Genomic DNA, 24,284 nt, shown 5'->3' on the forward strand with positions numbered 1-24,284 from the left:
GCACGGGTTCCCCACTGAGGCCAGCAGGGGGAGACATTACAGTTGGGTCTCCCTCTTACGGGGACCTCCCATTGACGTGGCAGCTCAACTCACGCTAGTAGTTAACTCACTGGCGCTGAGGCCTCCAGGCATCAGTGTTGCTGCTTAGAGGTTTGGTAAACCTGACCATAACCCGCTCACCAGCCAGTCTAACAGCAGGCCCACAAATATCAGGACCTTTTTATTAAGGAGCATGCAGACATGTTTACGCTGGCAGGCTGCCAACTGGGCTAAAGGAAGTCTCAGAGTGGGAGGGCTTTAATCAGCAATATGTTTGAATAACTCTCCAGTTATCCATCAGACCAGAGTGAAGAAGTGCAGCAGGACAACATGCTGGGCTCCTTGGTCCTGGTTTGGATTTTTATCTGCCTCCTCTTCCTCTTCATCAGGATCCAGAGGCCCAAGAACTTCCCCCCTGGTCCTCGGCCTGTGCCCGTATTCGGGAACCTGTTTCAGCTCAACATTACCAATCCTCTGAAAGAGTTTGAGAGGGTACAGTAGCAAGTCTTCTACCAACTCTTCCACAAAGATAACTGCACTGATGTCATGTATGAAGATTGCATTAACATGTATGTCCTGCAGCTGAATCGTGGCTTAGTACGCCACACTATCACTATGCATTCTGTAAACATTGTTTTTATAAATGGTGACGTTTTCTGCTTATGTCTTAAGTTTGCTGAGCGCTATGGGAGTGTTTACAGCCTGTACTTTGGAAGAAGACCAGCAGTGGTTCTTACGGGTTTCAAAGCCATTAAAGAAGCTCTGGTGACCAAGGCTGCAGACTTTTCAGGACGGCCACAGAATCTCCTGGTCAGCCATGCAACAGAAGGGAAAGGTGGGTCTGTTTACAGCTTCCCCAGTCATTACACATTGCGTAACTGTATTATGTGCAAAGGTATGGGACAGAGATAAACACTCATAAAAAGCTATACACCCTTGCACGGACTGTAGCTATGCAAAGTGTAATGATTAGCTATCATTATTGATATCCTGATTTCTGAAGTTGTGCACATTTGTCACATTACATATCATCTGATTTTATACCGGATTATGCATTTACATTTACATTTACATTTACATTTACAGCATTTAGCAGACGCTCTTATCCAGAGCGACTTACAAAAGTGCTTCACTATTTACTCAAGAAAAACCTCAGCTAGTATAAATAGACTAAAAATTAAAGATCCTCTAATCTTAGACTCTACTGAACACAAGTCAATATGCAGACCATAGTACTCTACTACTCTACTATTCACCCAAGTACTCTCAGAAGAGGAGGGTCTTCAGTCTGGGTTTGAAGACGGCGAGCGTTGGACTCTGCCATTCGGACACCCAGAGGAAGTTCGTTACACCACTTCGGTGCAGGACTGAAAAAACGCTTGTATTCCATGGATTTTGAGGGATGGCGGGTCAAGCCAAGTCGTACATGAAGCTCGAAGGGCTCTTGGTGCAGATCAGCTTTTGACCATCAAGTAATCTAGTACTACATAAGATTACTCAAGACTGACCGGTAAAGTGACACCTTTAACATCTTTAACATCTTACATGTATTTGATGTGCAAGGTATCAATTATAGGATTATAAGGCATTAAGAGATGCCCGATTTTGCAACCAAATTAAAGAGTTAATTAGGGTGAGTGACCTGTACCCAGTGCTTCAGCCTTTGGGCCTTTAAGTCAGAGTGAACCTGGCAGCACACAGGTTGGTTCACATCGTCCAGTCTGGCATATCACGCAAAAGAGAAGGGAGATTCCTGAAGATCCTCAGAAAAGAACCTCATGCCGTTTCTAAGACTCCAGGGCTTCAACAGCCTACAATCATAGCCATAATGTGCGAATTGGGAAAGTCTGGAACAGTACTTAATCTTCTCAGGAGTGGACACCTTCCCAAAATCTTGCTAGGAGCAAAATTTAACAGGAAGTGACAAACAACTCAAGAACATCTAAAGAAGTACAGTTCCTTACTTGCCTGACTTGCCACACAGAGGAGTGGTGATTTGAATCCCAGGTCATGTTGCATTCCATCAGCAGCCGGAGTCTTTTGAATCCATGCTCTCTCTGGGTGGGTGGAACTTTAGTGTGATGCTGCCGGCACGGACATCTATAGCCAATGTATCAGAAAGCTGGATACTCGGCAGCAGTTAGAAAAGAGGTGATGGCTGTCAGGAGCATTACATGTGATAGGGGAAGTGTACTTATGAGTGGGATCGGTAATCGGCAGACTAAAATTGGGGAGGAAGATTGTAATGAATGGGACTGATGGCAAAAAACACCTGTCATTTATATATATATATATAAATGACAGGTGTTATCATGGTCGACCACGGTCTTCAATGGAAGGAGCATCGGCGTTTCGCCCTAATGACCCTGAGGAACTTTGGCCTGGGGAAGCAGTCTATGGAGGACAGGATTCTGAGAGAAACCAAACACATAGTTGCACTCTTGGAGAAAAATGCTGGTAAGTAACTAAATCAGCAAGTGAAGAGCTCCTGCTCTACCCTACTTATAATCTGTTATCATTTTTTTCACATTTATAACTGCTCTGAACCTCTGTGTAGGAGGCTCCATGAATCCTCAGACTTTGTTCCATGATGCTGCCTCAAATATCATCTACCTGGTTTTATTTGGAGTTCGCCATGACTATGAAGACAACATGCACAAGGAGTTCATCCAGCGCTTCACTGAAAATGCAAAGATTGCCAACGGACCCTGGGCAATGGTTTGATATTGTATTATTCACTGTGGCATACAAGTTTACCTGTTCATGGTACCTGTTCATGGTATCAGATACATAGGAAGTGATGTATATATCACATACTGGCTTCCTGTAGCTGTCTGTGTCAGATCCAAAACACTAAAGCTGGCTTACAAAGCTTACAATGGACCTTGATGGCATCTTGATTGGTACCAAAAGCCCTTAGAGCTTTATGTATGACTCGGCTTGACTCAGCATCCCCTAAGATGCTTGGAAGCCAAGCATCCAGACCTTTTCTGTTCTGGGACCTGGCAAGTGGTGGAACAGACTTCCCTGGTATATAGAAAAATGACAGGTGTTATCATGGTCGACTGCGCTGTACATTTCGCTGTAGTAGTACAGTAGTACAGTGACAAATACTTGCACCTTTACCTTTTATTCCTGTTCTGTCATGTTCCTGTAGATATATGACACACTTCCCATTGTGAGAAACCTGCCCCTTCCATTTAAGAAGGCTTTCGATAATGTTCAGAAACTGAAGCAAATGGGAGCGCAGATGATCGAGAAGCACAAGGCAACAAGAGTGCCAGGAGAGCCAAAAAACTTTGTTGACTGCTATCTGGATGAAATGGAGAAGGTATGTATGTGTGTAGGGTATTTTGAGGGACTTGTTTGAACATGCTGATCTCCTCATGCCTTTGCTCCACTTATATGTTCTTCAAGTGCAAATCTGTGACGCCTGGTTTTCAACAGACAGCTCATGGCTCTTCTTTTGATGAGACTCAGCTTGTAAATTATGTTCTGGATCTGCACTTCGCTGGGACTGACACCACCTCCAACACTCTCCTTACAGCGTTCCTGTACCTCACAACACATCCAGACATTCAGGGTCTGCAGATGCCCATTCACTTCATTTAAATTCCTTTCATACTGTTTGGAAAACATTTGCTGGTGGATTTAACAAAGGTGCCCTGTTGTCTTTCTAGAAAAATGCCAGCAGGAGATCGATGAGGTTCTGGAGGGTAAAGCTCATGCATCTTATGAGGAAAGACATAACATGCCGTTCACCCAGGCTGTGATCCACGAGTCCCAGCGCATTGCTAATACTGTTCCTCTGAGCGTACCCCACTGCACCACCAAAGATACTGAACTGATGGGCTACAGCATCCCAAAGGTGTGGATTTCCCCTTTCTTCTCATAGTATGTTATTCAGCATTTTTGACACATACCCTATATGAACAAAAGTATTGGGACACCTGCTTAATTATTGTTTCTTCTGAAATCAAGGGTATTAAAACAAGTTTATCCTGCTTTTGTTGGAGTAACTGTCTTTCTACTAGATTATAGAGGAGAACTGCTATGAGCATGTTAGGGAGGTCAGGATGGAGGATGGAGGATCATCTGATACAATCCTTGGGGGGGGCTTTATACCCCTCTAGCCCACGCCAGGCATTAGGCAGCATGGTGCCAATAGATTCATTTCATGTCTTCCTGCTTCAGAAAGTCCTATTCAATTGGCAGTATTTACTCTACAAGGGCTAGACAAGCTGTGTGTGTGTGCATTTGCACATATGTGTCAGCAATGGGTGCAACTTAAAGTAGCTGAATGTGTTCATGAGAAGGGGTGTCCACAGACATTAGGACATAGTGTGTTTATCTCGTCTTTTTAGTTCTTGCTTATGTGTTTTCCTTTTCCATTCTTTCTGATTCAGGGTACTCTCATCATCCCCAACCTCTCCTCAGTGCTGAAAGAGGAAGGCCAGTGGAAGTTTCCTCATGAGTTCAATCCAGCTAACTTCCTGAATGAACAGGGACAGTTTGAGAAGCCTGAGGCCTTCCTGCCCTTTTCTGCTGGTGAGAGATCAGGATTAGAGAGCACTCACTTTGCTGGACTTCATTTGAGTCCAGTAACTATACCATAATGCTGTGGTTCCCAATCCTGGTCTCGGAGGACTCACTCCCCCTTTTTTGTGTTTACCCTGCTCCCAGCACATCTGACCCAGCTAGGTGGTGTGTTAGAGAAGGAAACCACTGAAATGTGCAGGGCAGGGGGTCCTCCAGGACCAGGATTGGGGAAACACTGCCTTAATAAACTCATGACCACAAAAGAGTTGCTGAAGTCGTTTTTGTTGTAAACAGGACCCCGTGTGTGTCTTGGAGAAGGTCTGGCTCGCATGGAGCTCTTTCTCATCTTGGTCACTCTGCTGCGTCGTTTCCAGTTTTTCTGGCCTGAAGATGCAGGAGAGCCGGACTTCACTCCTGTTTATGGAATCACAGTCACACCCCAACCCTACAGGATGGGAATCAAGTTAAGAAAGCTAGCGAGAGAGATGTAGAAGGTGTCATTCTCTCTGGTGTGGTCTTTAGTTCCATGTGTGATTAAATTAATAATGATGAATTTAGAAATGGGTTCCTCTGTAATGATGATTTGAGCTGTGATGGGGGGCTTAAGCACTATAAGCTCACATCTGATTTCTCCCACATTAAACCAATTAGCCCTAATTTTGACCACCTCAAAGTCAACAAATTAAACAAGGTTACACGTGTTGCCAAAATTAGTAAATCTCTTATTTCTGCAGATACTGATATTGTACCTTGGCATGGTGTATTGTTTGCATTTATCTGTCAGATATTGTGCATCTTGGTATCCATGCAGAACCGATGCTTGGTTCTAGCAGTATTTTAGCTTAGTTGTATCTTTGGACTCTTATTTACTCTCATTTGGAGCTTATTTACACTAGCTAGGGATGTTTTGTGAGTGGATGACTAAGCACTTCTGTAGGTCGCTCTGGAGAGGAGAATCTGCTGTGAATGTTAATGTCATTGATAAATGATAAATAAAAAATAAATGGATAAAACACACACCCACACACACACACACACACACACACACACACACACACACACACACACACACACACACTTGTCTAGTTCCTTTAGAGAAGTATTTCCAATAGAATATGATCTAATCTAATAGAAAGTCTTCCCTGCATAGCAGAGTCAGTTACTCCAACAAAAGCAACAATAAACTCATTTTAATGCCCTTGATTTCAGAAAAAGCAATTAATGAGCAGGTGTCCCAATACTTTTGTCCATACTGTATATGTATATATGGCTGCTCCATTGCTGCCTAATATGTCCAACCCTTTGGCAGGTGCCACTGTAACTAGATAATCAATGTTATAGCAATGTTATAGTACCCAGGTATGTTGGCAATCACTGCAGTTTCAGCAAAGCTACTGACAGTTTACCCTTTATATATATATATAAATATAATATATATATATATATATATATAACTGTAACTGAAGCTGGTGCCAAATAAAACCAGGTAGATTATGATTAAGGCATGGAACAAAGTCTGAGCACTCACAGAACCTCCTTCTCAACCTTCCTTCTTCAAGGCAGTTGACACACACCCTGAGTGCACCCTGACAGCCACTTCAGCACTCAGAAAGAACTTGGGGGGTTAAATGCCTTCATCAAGGGCATCTGAATGTTCACACCTCTTGCCCCCACATGCCGGTCAATGCGATCAAACTCCTGACCTTTCAGTCCCAAGCCCATATCTCTAAGCTTTAAGCCATGGCTGCTTATGCACTGGATTCTAGGCCCTATTTTAGCCATTAAAAGCCATGGTCAATCAAAAGACATATCAGACACAAAGTTACAATGTTACATAATCAAATCACATATGAATCATGAACATGATGATATGAATCAAGAAAATTTTGTTTTTGATCTTTTTAATGTTTAATCATTTATAAATGTACTTCCAAATCCCACACTCAGCTTCAAAAGACTCCAATTTAAATCTCCAACACTCCAATTTAAAGAAACTTCTCAAGGTAAGAAAAGCGAGCACTGCTGTATGATTGGCTGACTGTTGGACGCTGTACTGTCTAAGTCTTTCTTTATGTTGATAATCGAGTGTGCAGACGTGTTTCTGTGCAATATTTTACTACTAACAGTAATTATCAACTAATCCAGTCAAATCTTCTATATTCTGACTGACATAATGAAACCTAAACTACTCCATTTGATGTTTTTCAGTTTCTCACGTAATCCTAGTTAATGACATAAAACCAGACCAGCATGAACCAGAACCAGTTTAGACCATTTTGGATGAATATGGAATTCATGCAGGTCTAAGCTGTTTCAGTCAGATATTTGAACATTTCATGATGAATAAACCAATATATCAGTCCACAATCCGATGGAATAAATTCACTTTGACTGTTACTATTTACCATCAACCTTTATTTTTTTTTATATATATATTAATATATATTAATATATATTTAATATATATATATATATATATATATATATATATATATTTAACTTATTTTAAGGTTTTGATGGATGTTCTTTTATATATAGAGGATTGACTTTCAATTATTGACTATTCATCACTTTCCCTGTGAAGTTCCCATTTTGGAGATAAGGCTTTGTTTAGGCAGAAATGGTGTGTATAATATAATAGTAGGCTGGGGATTTGACTCAATGTTGATTAATGTGGATCTGAGAGTGTTTGGTATGTGGTGTGGACACACAGGACAAGTAATGCAAAAGTAACTGAAAGTAATTAGATTACATTAGTTTAATAAAGGAATAATGCAGTCATCTTCTACATTTATCTAGCTGCTTCTCTCAGTCTGACCCCCATCCTGTAGGGTTTGGGTGTGAGCGTGACTCCAAACACAGGAGTGAAGTCCGGCTCTCCTGCATCTTCAGGCCAGAAGAACTGGAAGCGGCGTAGCAGAGTGACCAAGATGAGGAAGAGCTCCATGTGAGCCAGACCTTCTCCAAGACATGTACGAGGTCCTGTTTACAACAAAAACGACTTCAGCAACTCTTTCGTGGTCATGAGTTTATTAAGGCAGTGTTTCCCCAACCCTGGTCCTGGAGGACACCCTGCCCTGCACATTTCAGTGGTTTCCTTCTCTAACACACCACCTAGCTGGGTCAGGTGTGAGTCCTCCAAGACCAGGATTGGGAACCACAGCATTAAGGTATAGTTACTGGACTCAAATGAAGTCCAGCAAAGTGAGTGCTCTCTAATCCTGATCTCTCACCAGCAGAAAAGGGCAGGAAGGCCTCAGGCTTCTCAAACTGTCCCTGTTCATTCAGGAAGTTAGCTGGATTGAACTCATGAGGAAACTTCCACTGGCCTTCCTCTTTCAGCACTGAGGAGAGGTTGGGGATGATGAGAGTACCCTGGATCAGAAAGAAAAGTGACGTTAGGACAAAGCAGCTTTTAAATTTGCCTCTTGGTTTTGTTTCCATTCCACCTTAAAGCTGCCTTATGTGAGAATAGGTGTTTTTTGCTCCTGGGCTCCCCCTACAGTTGAGGAGTGTAATTCACTTTTACTCCACTGCTGTAAATACAAATCACTTCACACTTGTTATACTTGTTGTCCTAAATAAAATGAACACAGTTGTTGATTACATTGAGGTCTTTTTCATTTTCACCCCGATTTTAGTCATTTAGTTGATTTCCAGAGGTGGCAGAAGTACACTGAAGTCCCACACTTAAGTACAGTTAGAAGTCAAGTCAGAAAATGCAAAAGAAAGGGCAATCTTTACCTTGGGGATGCTGTAGCCCATCAGTTCAGTATCTTTGGAGGTACAGTGTGGTACACTGAGGGGGACAGTACTGGCAATGCGCTGGGACTCGTGGATCACAGCCTGGGTGTATGCCATCTTCTGTCTGTCCTCAAAAGACGCATGATCCTTACCCTCTAGAACCTCATCAATTTCTTGCTGACATCTCTCTGAAAAGAGAAATACAAAGGCAAATAGATTCATTACTGTTTCTGCTGAAATTATATTATATGCCTGGAATAACGCCAGCTCAGTGATAGAGTACAGTGTGTTTCATAGTTTGAACCTTGAATTTCCGGGTGTGTTATGAGGTACAGGAACGCTGTTAGGAGGGTGTTGGAGGTAGTATCTGTGCCAGCAGCATGCAGGTCCACAATGAATCTTGCAAGTTGTCCCTCATTAAAGGAGGATCCATCATTCCCCCTCTGTTGAACAGAAAGCGCCATCTGGTAAGGTCACCTTTACCAGCGTGCATGCTAGAGAAGATGTTACACAGTGTATTTTCCAAACACACACCTTATCGAGCTCATCTAGATAACAGCCAACGAAGTTCTCCGGCTCTCCTTGCACTCTAGACGTCTTGTGCTGGTCGACCATGCCTGCTGTGATATTTGTAAGCAGCTGATAATTTGCATGAGCCCTCTTAAAGGGAAGGGGCAGCCCTCTCAAAATAGGTAGTGTATCATAAATCTGCAGGAAAGGTGGGAAGGATGATGTTAAACAAGTTACACAAGCAAAGTCCAGTTTTTCTACAGGTATTACAGCATGCCGTGGTAACATGCAGCCAGTATACTGCTGCAGTGCTAAGCTGTGCTAGGCTAGGCTAGGCTGTGAATTGCTCCGCGGCTCCTGTGAGCTGCCACGGTGCCTTAAACCAGCCATTAAAAGCAGTGCTAATCATTTGTTTCTACAAGCCCAGGTTGTAATTGGACTTGTAAAATCACACCTGGGCTTTTTTCACCTAACTAAATTAACCTGATCAGGACATTCTTAAATATGACCTCTCACCATTCCCCAGGGTCCATTGGCAACCTTTGCAAGTTCAGTGATGCGCTTAACATACATATTGAGGGTTTCCTCTCCGTAGTTGTAGCGGATGCCAAATAAAACCAGGTAGATGATATTTGATGTAGCGTTATGGAAGAAAGTCTGAGGATCCATGGAGCCTCCTACACAGAGACATGCAAATTCATATTTTAATCTCAGTGAATCCATTTCAGATGGGTTTGTTGTTTATTTCTTAAAGATGTTTTAGCTGCAACCAACAAGTAAGCTCATGAAATTGTGTAATTATGACCTAGATGAAATGATAAAATGACTGAAAATGAATATAACGGTGCATTAAGTGATGCTGTATTGGATCCACTTTATGTCCCATAAAAACCATGCTTGTTAGCATTAGGGTTGTGAGAGTGTCAAGAACCTTTCAAAGGCCTAAAGAACAGTGATGTAATAAATCCATACCAATTATTACTTTTTTTTACACAAGCATGGTTCTCCAGAGACCCAAATGTGGTTCTCTTTTGGCATCGCTCAAGGAACCCATTAAAGCCCCTTTATTTTTAGGACTGCATCAAGACATTACCAACACTTTTCTCCAAGCATTCAACAAGATGTTCAGTCTCTCCCAATATCCTGTCCTCCATAGACTGCTTCCCCATGCCGAAGTTCCTCAGGGTGGTGAGAGCAAAGCGCCGATGCTCCTTCCATGCAGGACTGTAGTCAACAAATACGACACCTTTAAAAGTAACACAGTTTAAAAAGATGAGGAACCCTCCCTTCTTCACATTTCTCCTCAATTCCCACCAACTAGCTCTGATCTATTTGACCTAAAGCTGCAGAGAAGAAGCAGGTCTGCGTATGGCTGTGGCATAACAGTCTCCTGGATAATGCTTGGATGCTTAGATGATTGCACTATTTACGTTTTTTGGCGCTTGCCTGAGGCCCTTATTCAGAGCAATTTACATCTAAATTAAGTTAAGTCTTGCTCAAGGACTCTTATTCGAGTAGCATGGCATGCTTGCCCGGCCAGAGTATCTAACCCTTGCCTGCTATGGGGAGGATGGTGCTGATAGTCGCTATACCACACCCACCACTATTGACATTAGTTAGACACATTAATTAACCACAGAAGTTTGACCTCACTCTATTGACTGAACAGTTGTGTACGGACTTTACCTTTCCCTTCTGTTACATCGCTGATCAGGACATTTTGTGGACGTCCTGAAAAGTCTGCAGCCTTGGTCACCAGAGCCTCTTTCACAGCCTTCAAACCAGTAAGAATCACTGCTGGTCTTCCTCCGAAATACAGGCTGTAAACGTTCCCATAGCGCTCAGCCAACTAATGACAGTACATAGAGCAGGGAAAGTGTTCCCTGATTCAACAGTAGGTATGAACACAGGAGATTAACAACCCAGCAAACTCTCAACATACCGTATACAGTATGGCTTAGTACCTAGTCATAGTTTTCCATGGAATTTGCCATTCAAATGCATCAATATAACATGTTACAGTACCCTCTCAAAGTCCTTCAGAGGATTGATGATGTTCAGCTGAAACAGGTTCCCAAATATAGGCACAGGTTGGGGTCCAGGGGGGAAGTTCCTGGGCCTCTGGATCCTGATGAAGAGGAAGAGCAGGCAGATGAAAATCCAAACCAGGACCAAGGAGCCCACCATTGTTGTGTCTGTTGTGGTTCTGTTCTCTTCCTAGTTCTACCATAGAGGTTCTATCTTTTGCACACCAGCTCACTGAGATTAATCATTGACATGAGGGTGGAAGGGGGGTGATGAAGCAGTTTGTAGTTTATAGATTAGGCAGTATGGAGCACTGGGTTGCTGTTATGGACAGTATTAGACATTTACATGCAAACTTTCCATATCATTCTGTACTATGACCATAATTATCTTCTAGGTTCATGTATAAATTGGACATTCTCAATCAGGTTATCTTGCCCCAGATCTAATCTGAGTCTCTTGAGTATCAGCCCAAAATAAATAATCCAGCCCCACAGTTAAGATCAGATGAGCTTCTGATTAATCAGTTCAGTAAAATCCCTTTATTTTCAGTATCAGTTTCTATAATCAGACATTCTGGACTGATTGATTTAGTTTAGTCAAGACTTTTCTTAAAATGACTGTTTTATAGTGTTTAATTTCTTTTTAATAGTTTTATAGTGTTTAATATAATCCAGTCTGACTCTCCTCCCTGACCAATCAGCTCCCAGCTCTGGACTGATATCCGTGGTTGTTGGTCTACTGGTGTGTAATAACTGGTTTATAGTGGGTGAATGTGCTGTGTGTGATTTGGGTTTTTATAGCGTAGGTGTGTGTATTAGCTTTAGCATTAGCCTCCACTCGGTTCTGAATGGGCTCTTCAGTACTGGTTTATAAACAGAGAAAGGCGAGCGGTTGCCCGGTTCTCCCGCTGGTAAAACAGAGCGTTCCAGTGATAGTTTTATAAAGGTTCAGATATTATGGTCTGTTTTCAGGTTCCTCTGTAAAATAGCTCCACACTGCAGTCTCTAAGGACTGGGGACACCAGCTGGCGCTCTCAACACTGTGGTCAAAACAAAGACTCTAAACTGGATTTAAGGGATTAAAATAGTCTATACCAGATCCATTAAAATATACATGGATCAACTCTGATTCCAATCACTGGATCGGATTGGGACATTCCTAGTATAACCCATAATTAAACATAAATAATTTATTAGCTCGCAGTAGGCCTCAGAGCTTGCCAGTATAGAATATAACAGTATAGAAGCTTTGATTTGCTTGACTCAGCACAGAAGTTCACTATCAAGTCATATTGATTCAGGTTCAGCTCTGCGATCTCTACAAGTTGTAGTAATTTAATGTTATCAAATTGAACCACAAAGACTAGCAGTAGGCCAGCCTTCCGAACTTGACCCAGAGAATAGTGATAAGACCTATTTGTTGATGTTGGTAATGAACAGAGTGCAGTGGGACAACAGTCATGGGATGAACACTGGTTGTAATGACTTTTGGCTCTTTGAGGTCAAAGTGCATCAACAGACTGGCCTGAGTCAATGACTTCTGACAACATTTCTGCCTGTGGCACTTCCAATAAGTTGCCCTCTGAATCAGTTAAAATCCTTACTTTATGAAGTGGTTATAAAATAGAATTGTTTATATATGTATATATATCTATCTATATCTATTATATACACAACTTAATTGCTGCATCTCTGAGCTCATCCCCAGCTCCACTGCACCAGCTAACAAACGCCTGTGCTGACCAACAATACTTTAAGGGAAGAGAGCGCCATTCACCCACCCAGAGAGAACACAGCCAATTGTGCTCTCTCAGACTCCAGCTTCTGAGGGCAAAGCGGCATGGCTCGGGATTCAAACTCGCCACCCCCAGGCCATAGCGGCAGTGCAGTAGACCGCTGAGCTACTCTGCGCCTATGAGGTCACCTTTACAAACAGGTATTGCAGTGAAGCTGCAGTAGTTATGGGTTTTAATGCAGTACAAGTGCAGTTTGAGTTGAGAGAATCTTGTTCTGTGACCTTAAAAAACATATAGTCCACAGTCACCTCTATATTTTCCATTATATATTTTTTTGCCATAGTGTGAATACACATAAGCATACATATAGGGCAAATATCCCAATATATGGGCTTGGAGGCAGGGTGTCAGTGTGAGTAAGGGTATTTATTTTAAAAAAGGACATTAAAAAAATAAACAAAAAAATTATCACAGAAACCACAACAAGAAAAAACACTGGATAGTCCAGAAGGTGACAAACATGAAGACGCAGATGTAGGCAAAACCAGTCAAAGGAACAGTCAAACAAAGGGACTGCTTATACACAAGGATGACAAGGGGGTGGATCCCTAACTTTGCTGAACATTGTTATTTGCTCATTAGTCATTAGTACAGTGTATTCAATCTTCTCCAGTTATCAAGCATTATTCAACATTTTACACTGCATCAGAAATGACTGCTGCAGTCCTGCTCTACATTTCATTTAGCTGGCTGTCTCAGTCTGACCCCCATCCTGTAGGGTTTGGGTGTGACTGTGATTCCAAACACAGGGGTGAAGTCTGGTTCTCCTGCATCTTCAGGCCAGAAGAACTGGAAGTGGCGCAACAGAGTGACCAAGATGAGGAAGAGCTCCATGCGAGCCAGACCTTCTCCAAGACACGTACGGGGCCCTGCGGACATGCAATACACATCAGCATGCCTTGTCAGTTAATCAGGGCTATGAACTAAACTAAAGCCTAGTCCTAGACTAGGAATTGAGAATGCAGATTAAGATAAGTCTTTGCTGTTTATTGACACTGTTCTAAACTCTCACCAACAGAAAAGGGCATGAAGGCCTCAGGCTTCTCGAACTGGCCCTGCTCGTTTAGGAAGTTAGCTGGATTGAATTCGTGAGGAAACTTCCACTGGCCTTCTTCATTCAGTACTGAGTAAAGGTTTGGGATGATGAGAGTTCCCTGGAGTGTAAATAAAGAAAGAGGCAACAAGTAAAGTCCAACATCTCAAAATCCAGAAGACATCAGCCTGTATGCTTCAGAAACTGAAACGGCAACAATGCAATGTGCAATGTTGCCAGCAGAGATACAGCATGTTGTCGTTGGGAGGGGCAACATGCCTGAAGCCTCTTACCTTGTTCACATGTCTATGACAAATCTGCACAACCCTCCACCACCCCGTCACCCCCCCACCCCCCCACCCCCCTTTAAACACTGCCATCTATCATTCCTGGCTTCACATATCAGACTCCAGTGTGTCTGGCTTCCTACTACAAAGTAGACGCCACAAGAACTCCAGCCCTGGACTCCTCAGAGTTCTCCCACTCTCTTTCAGTCTTCCCCCAAATCACCATTAGCTGAAGGTATGGTCAGAACTAGCATTTTTAGCACCATTTTTGCTTTTTTTATTTACATTATTTGAATCTGGAGATACAAGGTTTTTCTCTATACAATATTCAATTTTTTTTACATAAATATTACATGAGAAAGGAGGAGAGGAATCTTCACCTTCGGGATGCTGTAGCCCATCAGTTCAGTATCTCTGCTGGTGCAGTGTGGTACACTCAACGGGACGGTACTGGCAATGCGCTGGCACTCGTAGATCACAGCCTGCACATACGGCATGTTGAGTCTGTCCTCGAAAGATGCATGCGCTTTACCCTCCAGAACCTCATCAATCTCCTGCTGACATCTCTCTAGAAAGACAATACAAAGACAAATGGCATCATTATTGGCTCTGTGAAGCCTATTCATGGAATAAACAGAATGCTACGTTTCTGACAAGGAACCAGGGGCATCCGTAGACCCAACGTGCCCTAGTAAAATGATGTTGTGCCTTATTAAAATCATGCCAGCAAAAAGTCCATTGTATCCTGTACATAAGTAGAACTACAGGACACGCTACAACAGACACTCCATTTCCTACATTTGACATTCGTAAATAATTAATATAAAGTCAGCCAGGCAACAGACAAGGTATTGATAGCTCATGGCTATATCTTTTTTGGGTAAAGCCACTGAAAACCACACAACCTACCAAAATGCATATTAGACCACTCTAGCAAAAGCATTGGCTTTATTTATACTACCTGGTAAAAGGGGATTGATAATGCAAGCTTGCAAAATGAGTGTCTAGATGTAGCCAATATAACAATAAACTGCCTGTGTTATCTAGTTAACATAAACTTATTGCTAACATTATTATCAGCAACTTGATATACCTAATATAATATAATACTGTTATTATAATAATTATTATTAACTAGTCTTATTGTAAAGAAAGCAAAGGGGTACACTGTGCCCCTCTAAATAGTAGTCTAGCAATGCCCCTGTGAAGCACACTGAGCAATCTAATAGTTTGAACCTTGAATTTCTGGGTGTGTTATGAGGTACAGGAACGCTGTTTGGAGGGTGTTGGAGGTAGTATCTGTGCCAGCAGCATGCAGGTCCACAATGTATCTTGCAAGTTGTCCCTCATTAAAGGAGGATCCATCATTCCCCCTCTGTTGAACAGAAAGCGCCATCTGGTAAGGTCACCTTTACCAGCGTGCATGCTAGAGAAGATGTTACACAGTGTATTTTCCAAAGACGCACCTTATCGAGCTCATCTAGATAACAGCCAACGAAGTTCTCCGGCTCTCCTTGCACTCTAGACGTCTTGTGCTGGTCGACCATGCCTGCTGTGATATTTTTAAGCAGCTGGAAATTCGTCATGGCCCTCTTAAAGGGAAGGGGCAGCCCTCTCAAAATAGGTAGTGTATCATAAATCTGCAGGAAAGGTGGGAAGGATGATGTTTAAACTTTTTTTCACAAGCAAAGCCAAAGTTTTTATAAAGGTATTACAGCATGCAGTGGTAACATGCAGCCAGTATACTCTCATTTCTACAGTGCCATTAAAGTCATCAGATTTGTCGGGATGAGCCCACCATAGAAGGTAAATCAGCAAGTTTTATCCTGAGGCAAAATAACAGGGTTGTAAAAAGGCTTGTAAGCCTGCAACTAAGCATTATACACCTCAACCACAAATGTCATGTACTTCCTATTATATACTAAACAAATGCACTGTATGGTCCCTTTAGATTGCAATAAAAGCACTAGCTGGACCAATATGTGGACGTGCCACTGGTAATCCAGACACATCTGATGACTTAAGGAGTTTGATTGCTTCTGCAAGGCACAGTATACAGTATGTATTGGGTTTATATATGTATATTTTCAATCAAGACTGCCACAGTCTGAAGCAAGACACAGTTACACTACATGGGCAAAAGTATTGGGACGCCTGCTCATTCATGGTTTTCCTCTAAAAATCAAAGGTGTATCCTTTTACACCCCTTTTGTTGGTGTATCTACTGTCCAGAGAAGAAGGCTTTAGATTCTGGAGGAGCACTGCTGAGAAGATTTGGCTGCATTCAATACTAAGAGTGTTAGTAAGGTCAGGATGTTGGATGATCATCACCCCACCTAACCCTCAACTCCCCAACTCCCCAACTCATCACAAAAGTATTGGATGGAGCACCAACCATCATTCCAGAGAACGCACACAGCTCTTCCACTGCTCCACAGCTCACTGCTGGGGGGCTTTATACCCCTCTAGCCCACACCTGGCATTAGGCATGGTACAAGTAGGTTAATGTTTATCTGCTTCAGAGAGTCCTATTCTAATGAAGGTACTTCTACTACAGGGACTGGACAAGCTGTGGTTGTGCATTTGCACATCTGTGTCAACAATAGGTACAACTTAAAGTAGCTGAATGCATTCAGGGGTCAGGGATGTCCACAGATGTTTAAACACATAGGGCATTTTACTGCTCATAACACTACAATATCTCACCATTCCCCAGGGTCCATTGGCAATCTTTGCAGTTTCAGCAATGCGGTTAACATACATATTGAGGGTTTCATCTCCGTAGTTGTAGCGGATGCCAAATAAAACCAGGTAGATGATATTTGATGTAGCGTTATGGAAGAAAGTCTGAGGATCCATGGAGCCTCCTACACAGAGACATGCAAATTCATATATTAATCTCAGTGATTCCATGAATGTGTCCTGTCCCTAGAGGACATCGTAGATGTAATTATGCAAAACATTACGTAAATATGATCCACATGAACACAATGAAGACAATTATTGCATCATATAAGCTTCATGACATTACCAACACTTTTCTCCAAGCAAGCAACAAGATGTTCAGTCTCCCCCAGAATCCTTTCCTCCATAGACTGCTTCCCCATGCCGAAGTTCCTCAGGGTGGTGAGAGCAAAGCGCCGGTGCTCCTTCCATGCAGAACCGTAGTCAACAAATATGACACCTGCCACATTTGAATCATATTAATAACACAATAAAAAAGGTGAAGACCTCTACCCCAACAGCTAGCTAGCTCTCATCTATTTGAACTTTGAAAAAGTAGCATCACTGGACAGCTCAGTGCAATTGGAGGTGAGTTCTGCTACATCAGCTAACAGACAACCCCACTGTCTGGCATTAAAGCTGCAGAGAAGAAGCAAGTCTACTAATGGATTTGGCGTTCCCAGGGATTGAGCTTGCTATCGCCCAATGACCAGACTAATGCTTAGACAACTGCACCATTTACATGTATGGCTTTTGACATTTGACATGGGGTGGATGGTGTTGTTACCCACTACACTACATCAACCACCATGACATTCGTTTAGCATTAGAGACATATTATGAACGGACTTCACCTTTCCCTTCCGTTACATCGCTGACCAAGATGTTTTGTGGTCGCCCCGAAAAGTCTGCAGCCTTGGTCACCAGAGCCTCTTTCACAGCCTTCAAACCAGTGAGAATCACTGCTGGTCTTCCTCCGAAATACACACTGTAAACGTTCCCATAGTGCTCGGCAAACTAATGAAACAGTACATAGAACAGGGAACGTGTACAATCATCCGAGAGTAGATTAGATGATCTCTGTAAAACATGGCAATGAGTGCTAATTTCAGATAGACCAGCATTATTAGGACGTTACTGTACCTTCTCAAAGTCCTTCAGAGGATTGATGATGTTCAGCTGAAACAGGTTCCCAAATATAGGCACAGTCTGGGGTCCAGGGGGGAAGTTTTTGGGCCTCTGGATTCTGATGAAGAGGAAGAGGAGGCAGATGAAAATCCAAACCAGGACCAAGGAGCCCACCATTGTTGTGTCTGTTGTGGTTCTGTTCTTCGCTTGGTCTTACTATAGAGGTTCTGCCTTCTGCACATCGGCTCCTCCAATAAATAGCCAGATAAATCCTTGAGATTAATCATTGACACTAGGGTGACTGGTGGAGTGTTTGATGATCTAGTTTATAGATTTGTTTATAGGCTGTATGTAGGCCTGGGTTGCTGTTATGCATCATGATAAATTCCTAAATGATTATTCTTAGGATAACAGCGTAATATTTCTGCGCAAATTTCTATTACCATGATAATTGATATATCTAAAAATCATAAGAAAATGTAACAGGTTATTACTACCTTCCTGTATTCTGGTGATTCTGCCTCTGGTAATAGAGTTGGCTCATAATAAGCCTCCAAAATAATGGCTCTCAAAAATAAGAGCAGCAAAGAAATTTAATATACAGTTCTTTTTTTTTATGAAAGTAAAAACAGCTTTAATCTGCTTGACTTAGGATAGTGGTACACTCTCAATGATCACCTGGCCAATCTTTTGATCAGGACTAATATTTGTACTTAATAATAAGTAATGTTACTGTCTCATACTGGGCAGGAATCAGATTAATAAACTACAGGAGCTTGATTTTTGAGGTTGGTTGGGAGCTGTGTTTTTGGTTTTTGTTCAGTTGGCTTCTTGATGGCACTATACACTGGTCTCTAGTCCACCTTGTGGAGATCTACTGTACTGCAGTAGTACAGTTTCGCCTGCAACCCAAATCTAACAGTCCAGATAACATACCAGAAAGTAGCAGAAAGTTTTAGCCATGGGTTCCATGTTGGCCCCACATATCGATGCCCACCAGGGTGCCTACAGGGTCAGTGATGGGACCAGAAGGTGTTAAACATGGGCCACATGGGACACATCGAAGTTGTACACTACAGATTAAGGGATTAAGGGCTGTAATGATGGCGGCCCATTTGGGAAGCCCAATTCAGTCCTGGTATGGACATGGACAAACCCTCTCAGAGTTCATACCCACCTGGAACGCACCTAGTCCATGTTCTAAGCATGTAAGCCCCACATGAGCATGTTGGCTGGGAGCAGGGTTGATGACCACAGGGCTAGACTGATTTGCAGTAAACATTTGGTGGAAGAGTGGGGCTTGCCAGACAGACATCAGCACTTAAAACAAGATGACATTTCTGATTTAATTTCCATTTAATGTAATAATTAATCAGCAATTGTTGATCTAGAACAGGACTATAAGCTTTATCCATGCTTAGGACTTTAAAAAAAGATCATTATGCAGTGTATTATTACAATAACTTTGCAGCCCCAAACTGTGGCCCAGATCTACACTGGATTTGACACTAATGGCAACTCTAGACTCAACCTGTACAGTTAAGTCTTGTAAATATTTTCATTGCATTATACGCTCCACTTTGTAGAGTGAATTCCTCAGCCTGGTAAGCATCTACTGAACTGGTCAGCCTAGACCTAGTGTAAACAGTGTATATTTAGTTTATATCTGGCAAACTCTGGTATGAACACACAAAAGTTATGTGAGCGTGCATTTAGATGCTAAATGTAATTGAGGTGGTGAGTTACAGGCTACATCAGCTGTGCAACTCAATATTGAAAGTTTGGCCCATTTTTGTGTCTGAGAAATGCACCCTTAATATTTGCCAGCTTTCTGCAGACTGTCACACATTTGTGTATTTTACATGTAGTACAATATTTGTAAGAGACAACAATTAAATACACTAGTGTAATACAGTAACGTACTTAATGTTGTTAGAAACCAACATGACTCACTTAAATGACGTCAACATTTTTAATTTTCTGCATTTTACAGACAAATGAGCACTGTGGCACGTGGCACTGTGGCACGTCCCTCTGAAAAGGTGAAGTAAAGGTTCCACTACGTCAAAAATTGCATCAGTTTTATTCAAAAATAGATAACTTCAAATAGATAACGCTCTGACTACACTGAGAATTTACAACCAAGGTAATCACTCTAAACTAAATCTGAATTATAATAGAATACGGCTTTTACTTAAGTTGCTTATATGATATGCTGAGTTTCTGGTAAAGCTGAGAGATAAGTTACCTCAGACAGTCGTCCAGAACATGCCATTAGCTCGTTTAGCTACTTCACATGCTAGCTAATGTTACATATCATCAAATACAGAAAGTATTCACTTTTAATTATTCCTTATTTATTATTTCTTCTTATTTCATCTCCCAAAGTCCTTGCTATTGCCCCATCATGTGATTTTATACAGTACGTAATACTGAAGATCTGTGCCTTTTCGACTGTACCACAAATTACACAGTATTTGTTCTATATTTCTCTAGGTGTTTGTCTCGGTCGGATTCCCATCCTGTAGGGTTTGAGTGTGAGCGTGACTCCAAACACAGGAGTGAAGTCCAGCTCTCCTGCATCTTCAGGCCAGAAGAACTGGAAGCGGCGCAGCAGAGTGACCAAGATGAGGAAGAGCTCCATGCGAGCCAGACCTTCTCCAAGACACACACGGGGTCCTGCAGACATGTTACACACATCAACATGATTTAAGCTCTTGTTCATAACAGAAGTGATCTGGGAGGTGAACGATCATCTCTCACCAGCAGCAAAAGGCAGGAAGGCCTCTGGAACTGGCCCTGCTCATTCTGGAAGTTAGCTGGGTTGAAGTGATGAGGGCCTGTTGTGCTCCCTCTGACTCTGGCTGCTGATGGCAAACAGGTTTATTTTCTTTTTTCTCCAAATATAACTTTGCAGATTGTGGCCAAGGAGGTCATTTTGCACCGGGAGTGATGAGAGAGCACCATCTAGCCACCAGGTCAGCGGCTTAGTCTGCTGTGCCACTCAGATCCCCATGGCTTGGGGATGTAGATGTTCTGTAGCACGCTTTAAACGCTTTGTGAGGAGGTCGCAGGGCTTCATGTCTCTTCCATAAAGATTATGTCTGTGCAAGCAAAGTTGCACAGTTAAATTAAACCACTCTTGACTTAGCTTAACCTTCTTGCTGATTCTTGGCAGTCATATAGGGAGGTTATTTGCATTTCCTACCAGCATTACTAGCAGTTCTCTCTAAGAGGTTCCTTGGTCTTCAAGATCTCAACTTGACCTTCACAGTTCCCCTAAACTACCATGCCCACATAATAAATACATAATAAATATGACAATATTCCATTTGACATGAATAATGAAGCTCTGTGTCTATTTTACAGCTGAAACCTTGAATGAGTGGATGTGCCATAAGGTAGAGGAATGCTGATAAGAGGGTGTTGGAGGTGGTATCTAATCCAGCTATATGCAGGTCGATAATGTATCTTGCTCATCAAAAGAAGATCCGTCATCTCCTCTCTGTTGAAAATAGAGATTATCTGATCATCTGAGTTTGTTTACATGATTGAATGATTATGTGAATGAGTATGTGAATGATTTATAGTTATTTATCTGTGTAGAAAACTGAGAAGTGGTGTTACCAAAGGAAACCGTCTCCTAAATCAGACAAGAACAACCCAAACGGTCACACCAAGACCCACCTTATCCAGCTCATCCAAGTAACAGTCGACAAAGTCTCACGGCTCTCCTGGGACTCTTGATGCTTTGTGCTTGCTGATCATATTTGCTACAATTTTCTCAAGTGCGTAATAATTTGTGTAGGCCTTTCTAAAGGGAAGGGGCAGAGATCTCGTCCATGGAAGCGTATCATAGATCTGCAAGAGAACTGCACTATTAATGGTATTAGTTAATGACATTTTCCATATTAAAGCTTTGCTAAAACCCAGAAGTCCTAATGTAAACATCAGTGTTTGCTCACCATTGCCCAAGTCCCATTGCAAAGCTTTGCATTTTCAGTAAAGCGCTGAACATATTCTTTAAGTGTGGCGTCCTCATAGTCCAGACGAGTGCCGAATAAAACCAAGTAGATGATATTTGATGCAGCTTCATGGAAAAAGGTCTCAGGATTAACAAAGCTTCCTGCAACGAACAACACAGGTTCATAGGTTTTTAGAAGACCTTTCTTTTAATGATCTGTAAGAAACTCTCAAGTAATCCTGTAGGTTTAATGATGTAGTCTAGTACCAGCATTTTTCTCCAGACGTGCAACAAGATGTTCAGTCTCTCCCAGAATCCTGTCCTCCATAGACTGCTTCCCCATGCCAAAGTTCCTCAGGGTCATGAGGGTGGCTCATAGAGACAGAGGGTGAAGCTGTGTGCCAACCTTTGGCACACCAAGCCTTCAGACTAGGCTAGAGCATAATAATGCAGTTACACACTTTTAAAGAGCAATTTTGATCAGTTGGATTATTTGATGATATTATTGATAATTAGGATTATAAATAATAAAAATGTAAATATATAAAATGAAATCACGGTTAAAACTGACCAGCAGAAAAAAAGGATTGCCAGAGTGTGTATCGGGGGATCAGGGTAGTGATGTTAAAAGTCTTTATTCTGCTTCCCCAAGCGGCTTGTACACATTTCACAGCAGCTTTGGCAAGTTTGAGTCAGATATGGTCGAAACCGACAGACTGACGACATATTAACTGTCAGAGCGCAGTGAAATACAACATGGTGGTTCTGCAGCCATATGCAAGGTCAGGTCATTGACAGTATATATAAACTAGACCCAGTCATCCCACTGTTTTTTAACAGGCCTGATTGTACTGTTTGAAGGAGCTGAACAGAACACTTTTTCTTAAAACGGATCACCATATAAACAATCTACAGTCTTGACCAGAGAGGAGATGTTTTTGCCTGGATGCGCAGGCAGACGAAAGCATAGACTAAATTGAGTGATGGCCTTAGAAGCTGCTCTCAGTTTGGCTTTAACAATCACCAGTAGATTTACTGGAGAACTGTTTTCCTCTGCATTTAGCAGGTTTATTATATATTTTCACTGAGCCTGACACTCCTGTTTTACATTGACACTGTCAATATAAGATATAAGATATTATATTATTATATTAATATTAAGATAATATACTGTTTTGTCCTATTACGTTCGCACATCTTCATCACTATATTTGTCTCAGAAACATTTAGTCAGGTGTGTCCAAACATAACTGGTAGTGTATATATATATATATATATATATATATATATATATATATATATATATATATATATATATATATTACATTTATAATTTATTGATGATGATGTCTTGCTTTCTTACAAGGGGTCCCATGTATTAATTATTATTAATTTGTCATCATTGAAATAAACAAGTCAGCAACAACAATGTTGAAATTACATGTAAAAACAGGACACACTGTTTTACTTGATAAAAAAGGTGTTCATTGAGGAACCAGATCAAATTAAACATTTGAATGCCACATACGAAGACAAGTACAAGTGAGTTACAAGTAATCCAAAGATTATGAGAAATCATAGAGGATTTGTTGGGTTTTTTTGGGGGGGTGCGGTCCCTCAGATGACAGGGAAGTGACATCTGGTTGCTCTGATCCATATCAAGCTCATGTCCATATATTGTATAATAAGTCAATAAGGTGCTTATCGTGATAGGCCCACATATTCCTATTAAAGTGAGAAGTGAGGTGTCGTTTGTGGCTGGGCTTAACTGTATGTGCTGTCTCTACTCAAGAAAGAAATGGTGTAACTTAACAGAGACTCAGTTTCAGTGAGCGGACATATCAGACATCGCTCTGTAGTCCTGAAGCTGATCAATTAACAACAAATTCAGCCATCTTTTGGACAGTTCTTTTATTCAGTAGGTAATTAGTTAACAGCAGGAATGGGCAGTGTGCGGTTTACACCAGACTGTTGAAGAGCTACTATGAAGCACAAAATCATCCATAATAAACTCAGATAATCTGGTTTTCATAATCATAATCAAAAGATTAAACGAGTGGAGGCTAACGCTAATGCTAACACACACACACACACACACACACACACACACACACACACACACACACACTATATAAACTCCAAATCACAGCACACCAACAACAGCTATCAGTCCAGAGTGTGTAACACTACACACACAAACACACACATGAAGTGATTAGCCTGCAGTGTTGTAAAGGAGCTGGGAGCTGATTGGTCAGGAAGGAGAGTCAGACTGAATTATTAGATATTAAACACTATAAAATTTTAAGAAAAGTCTCGACTTAACTAAATCAATCAGTCCAGATTGTCTGATTATAGAAACTGATACTATAATAAAGGATTTTACTGAATGGATTAATCAGCATCTCATCTGATCTGATCTAAACTGTGGGGCTGGATTATTTATACATAGATTATCCCACACAAAGATGCGATCCGATCGATATCGGCTGA

General features: G+C 41.6%; 3 protein-coding genes and 1 pseudogene across 4 annotated transcripts; 1 reads left to right on the forward strand and 3 right to left on the reverse strand.

Annotated features, from left to right (window-relative positions):
• Positions 1-316: 316 nt before the first annotated feature.
• LOC140541402 (cytochrome P450 2B4-like) lies at positions 317-8,173 on the forward strand. 2 transcript variants are annotated; one of them, XM_072664015.1, is made up of 9 exons: positions 317-531; positions 712-874; positions 2,344-2,496; positions 2,597-2,757; positions 3,197-3,370; positions 3,487-3,622; positions 3,720-3,907; positions 4,446-4,587; positions 4,873-5,288. In XM_072664015.1, exons 1-9 carry the CDS (start codon positions 370-372, stop codon positions 5,067-5,069), a joined length of 1,476 nt encoding a protein of 491 aa, XP_072520116.1. In that variant the 5' UTR covers positions 317-369; the 3' UTR covers positions 5,070-5,288. The 2 variants fall into 2 exon arrangements, with proteins under 2 accessions (XP_072520116.1, XP_072520117.1); XM_072664016.1 differs by lacking the exons at positions 4,446-4,587; positions 4,873-5,288 and adding an exon at positions 7,941-8,173 and having other exon boundaries at positions 3,720-3,884.
• Positions 7,362-11,258, reverse strand: LOC140541403 (cytochrome P450 2D3-like). Its single transcript, XM_072664017.1, has 9 exons — positions 10,858-11,258; positions 10,519-10,681; positions 9,926-10,078; positions 9,349-9,509; positions 8,857-9,030; positions 8,627-8,765; positions 8,323-8,510; positions 7,812-7,953; positions 7,362-7,560 (listed from the first exon to the last, which is right to left on the reverse strand). The coding sequence occupies exons 1-9, from the start codon at positions 11,017-11,019 to the stop codon at positions 7,370-7,372; spliced, it is 1,473 nt and encodes a 490-aa protein (XP_072520118.1). The 5' UTR covers positions 11,020-11,258; the 3' UTR covers positions 7,362-7,369.
• A 1,742-nt stretch (positions 11,259-13,000) lies between these two features.
• LOC140540590 (cytochrome P450 2F2-like) lies at positions 13,001-18,039 on the reverse strand. Its single transcript, XM_072662953.1, has 9 exons — positions 17,843-18,039; positions 17,554-17,716; positions 17,007-17,159; positions 16,682-16,842; positions 15,442-15,615; positions 15,212-15,350; positions 14,356-14,543; positions 13,668-13,809; positions 13,001-13,524 (listed from the first exon to the last, which is right to left on the reverse strand). The coding sequence occupies exons 1-9, from the start codon at positions 18,002-18,004 to the stop codon at positions 13,334-13,336; spliced, it is 1,473 nt and encodes a 490-aa protein (XP_072519054.1). The 5' UTR covers positions 18,005-18,039; the 3' UTR covers positions 13,001-13,333.
• A 2,270-nt stretch (positions 18,040-20,309) lies between these two features.
• Positions 20,310-22,994, reverse strand: LOC140541531 (cytochrome P450 2F5-like; annotated as a pseudogene).
• Between the last annotated feature and the right edge of the window lie 1,290 nt (positions 22,995-24,284).

The sequence above is a fragment of the Salminus brasiliensis genome, chromosome 19 (assembly GCF_030463535.1).
Source record: "Salminus brasiliensis chromosome 19, fSalBra1.hap2, whole genome shotgun sequence".
Lineage (NCBI taxonomy): Eukaryota > Metazoa > Chordata > Actinopteri > Characiformes > Bryconidae > Salminus > Salminus brasiliensis.

What these genes read in the sequence shown, in the direction of transcription:
- LOC140541403 (XM_072664017.1), bottom strand. Translation starts at nt 11,019, where the DNA reads ATGGTGGGCTCCTTGGTCCTGGTTTGGATTTTCATCTGCCTGCTCTTC. An exon ending in CTCTGAAGGACTTTGAGAGG is followed by an intron (nt 10,682 to 10,857) that starts GTACTGTAACAT and finishes TACTGTCATTAG; the next exon opens with TTGGCTGAGCGCTATGGGAA. An exon ending in TGGGCTACAGCATCCCCAAG is followed by an intron (nt 7,954 to 8,322) that starts GTAAAGATTGCC and finishes TTTCTGATCCAG; the next exon opens with GGTACTCTCATCATCCCCAA.
- LOC140541402 (XM_072664015.1), top strand. Translation starts at nt 370, where the DNA reads ATGCTGGGCTCCTTGGTCCTGGTTTGGATTTTTATCTGCCTCCTCTTC. An exon ending in CTCTGAAAGAGTTTGAGAGG is followed by an intron (nt 532 to 711) that starts GTACAGTAGCAA and finishes TTATGTCTTAAG; the next exon opens with TTTGCTGAGCGCTATGGGAG. An exon ending in CTTCCTGCCCTTTTCTGCTG is followed by an intron (nt 4,588 to 4,872) that starts GTGAGAGATCAG and finishes TGTTGTAAACAG; the next exon opens with GACCCCGTGTGTGTCTTGGA.
- LOC140540590 (XM_072662953.1), bottom strand. Translation starts at nt 18,004, where the DNA reads ATGGTGGGCTCCTTGGTCCTGGTTTGGATTTTCATCTGCCTCCTCTTC. An exon ending in CGATGTAACGGAAGGGAAAG is followed by an intron (nt 17,160 to 17,553) that starts GTGAAGTCCGTT and finishes CAAATGTGGCAG; the next exon opens with GTGTCATATTTGTTGACTAC. An exon ending in CCAATGGACCCTGGGGAATG is followed by an intron (nt 15,616 to 16,681) that starts GTGAGATATTGT and finishes CCTTTCCTGCAG; the next exon opens with ATTTATGATACACTACCTAT.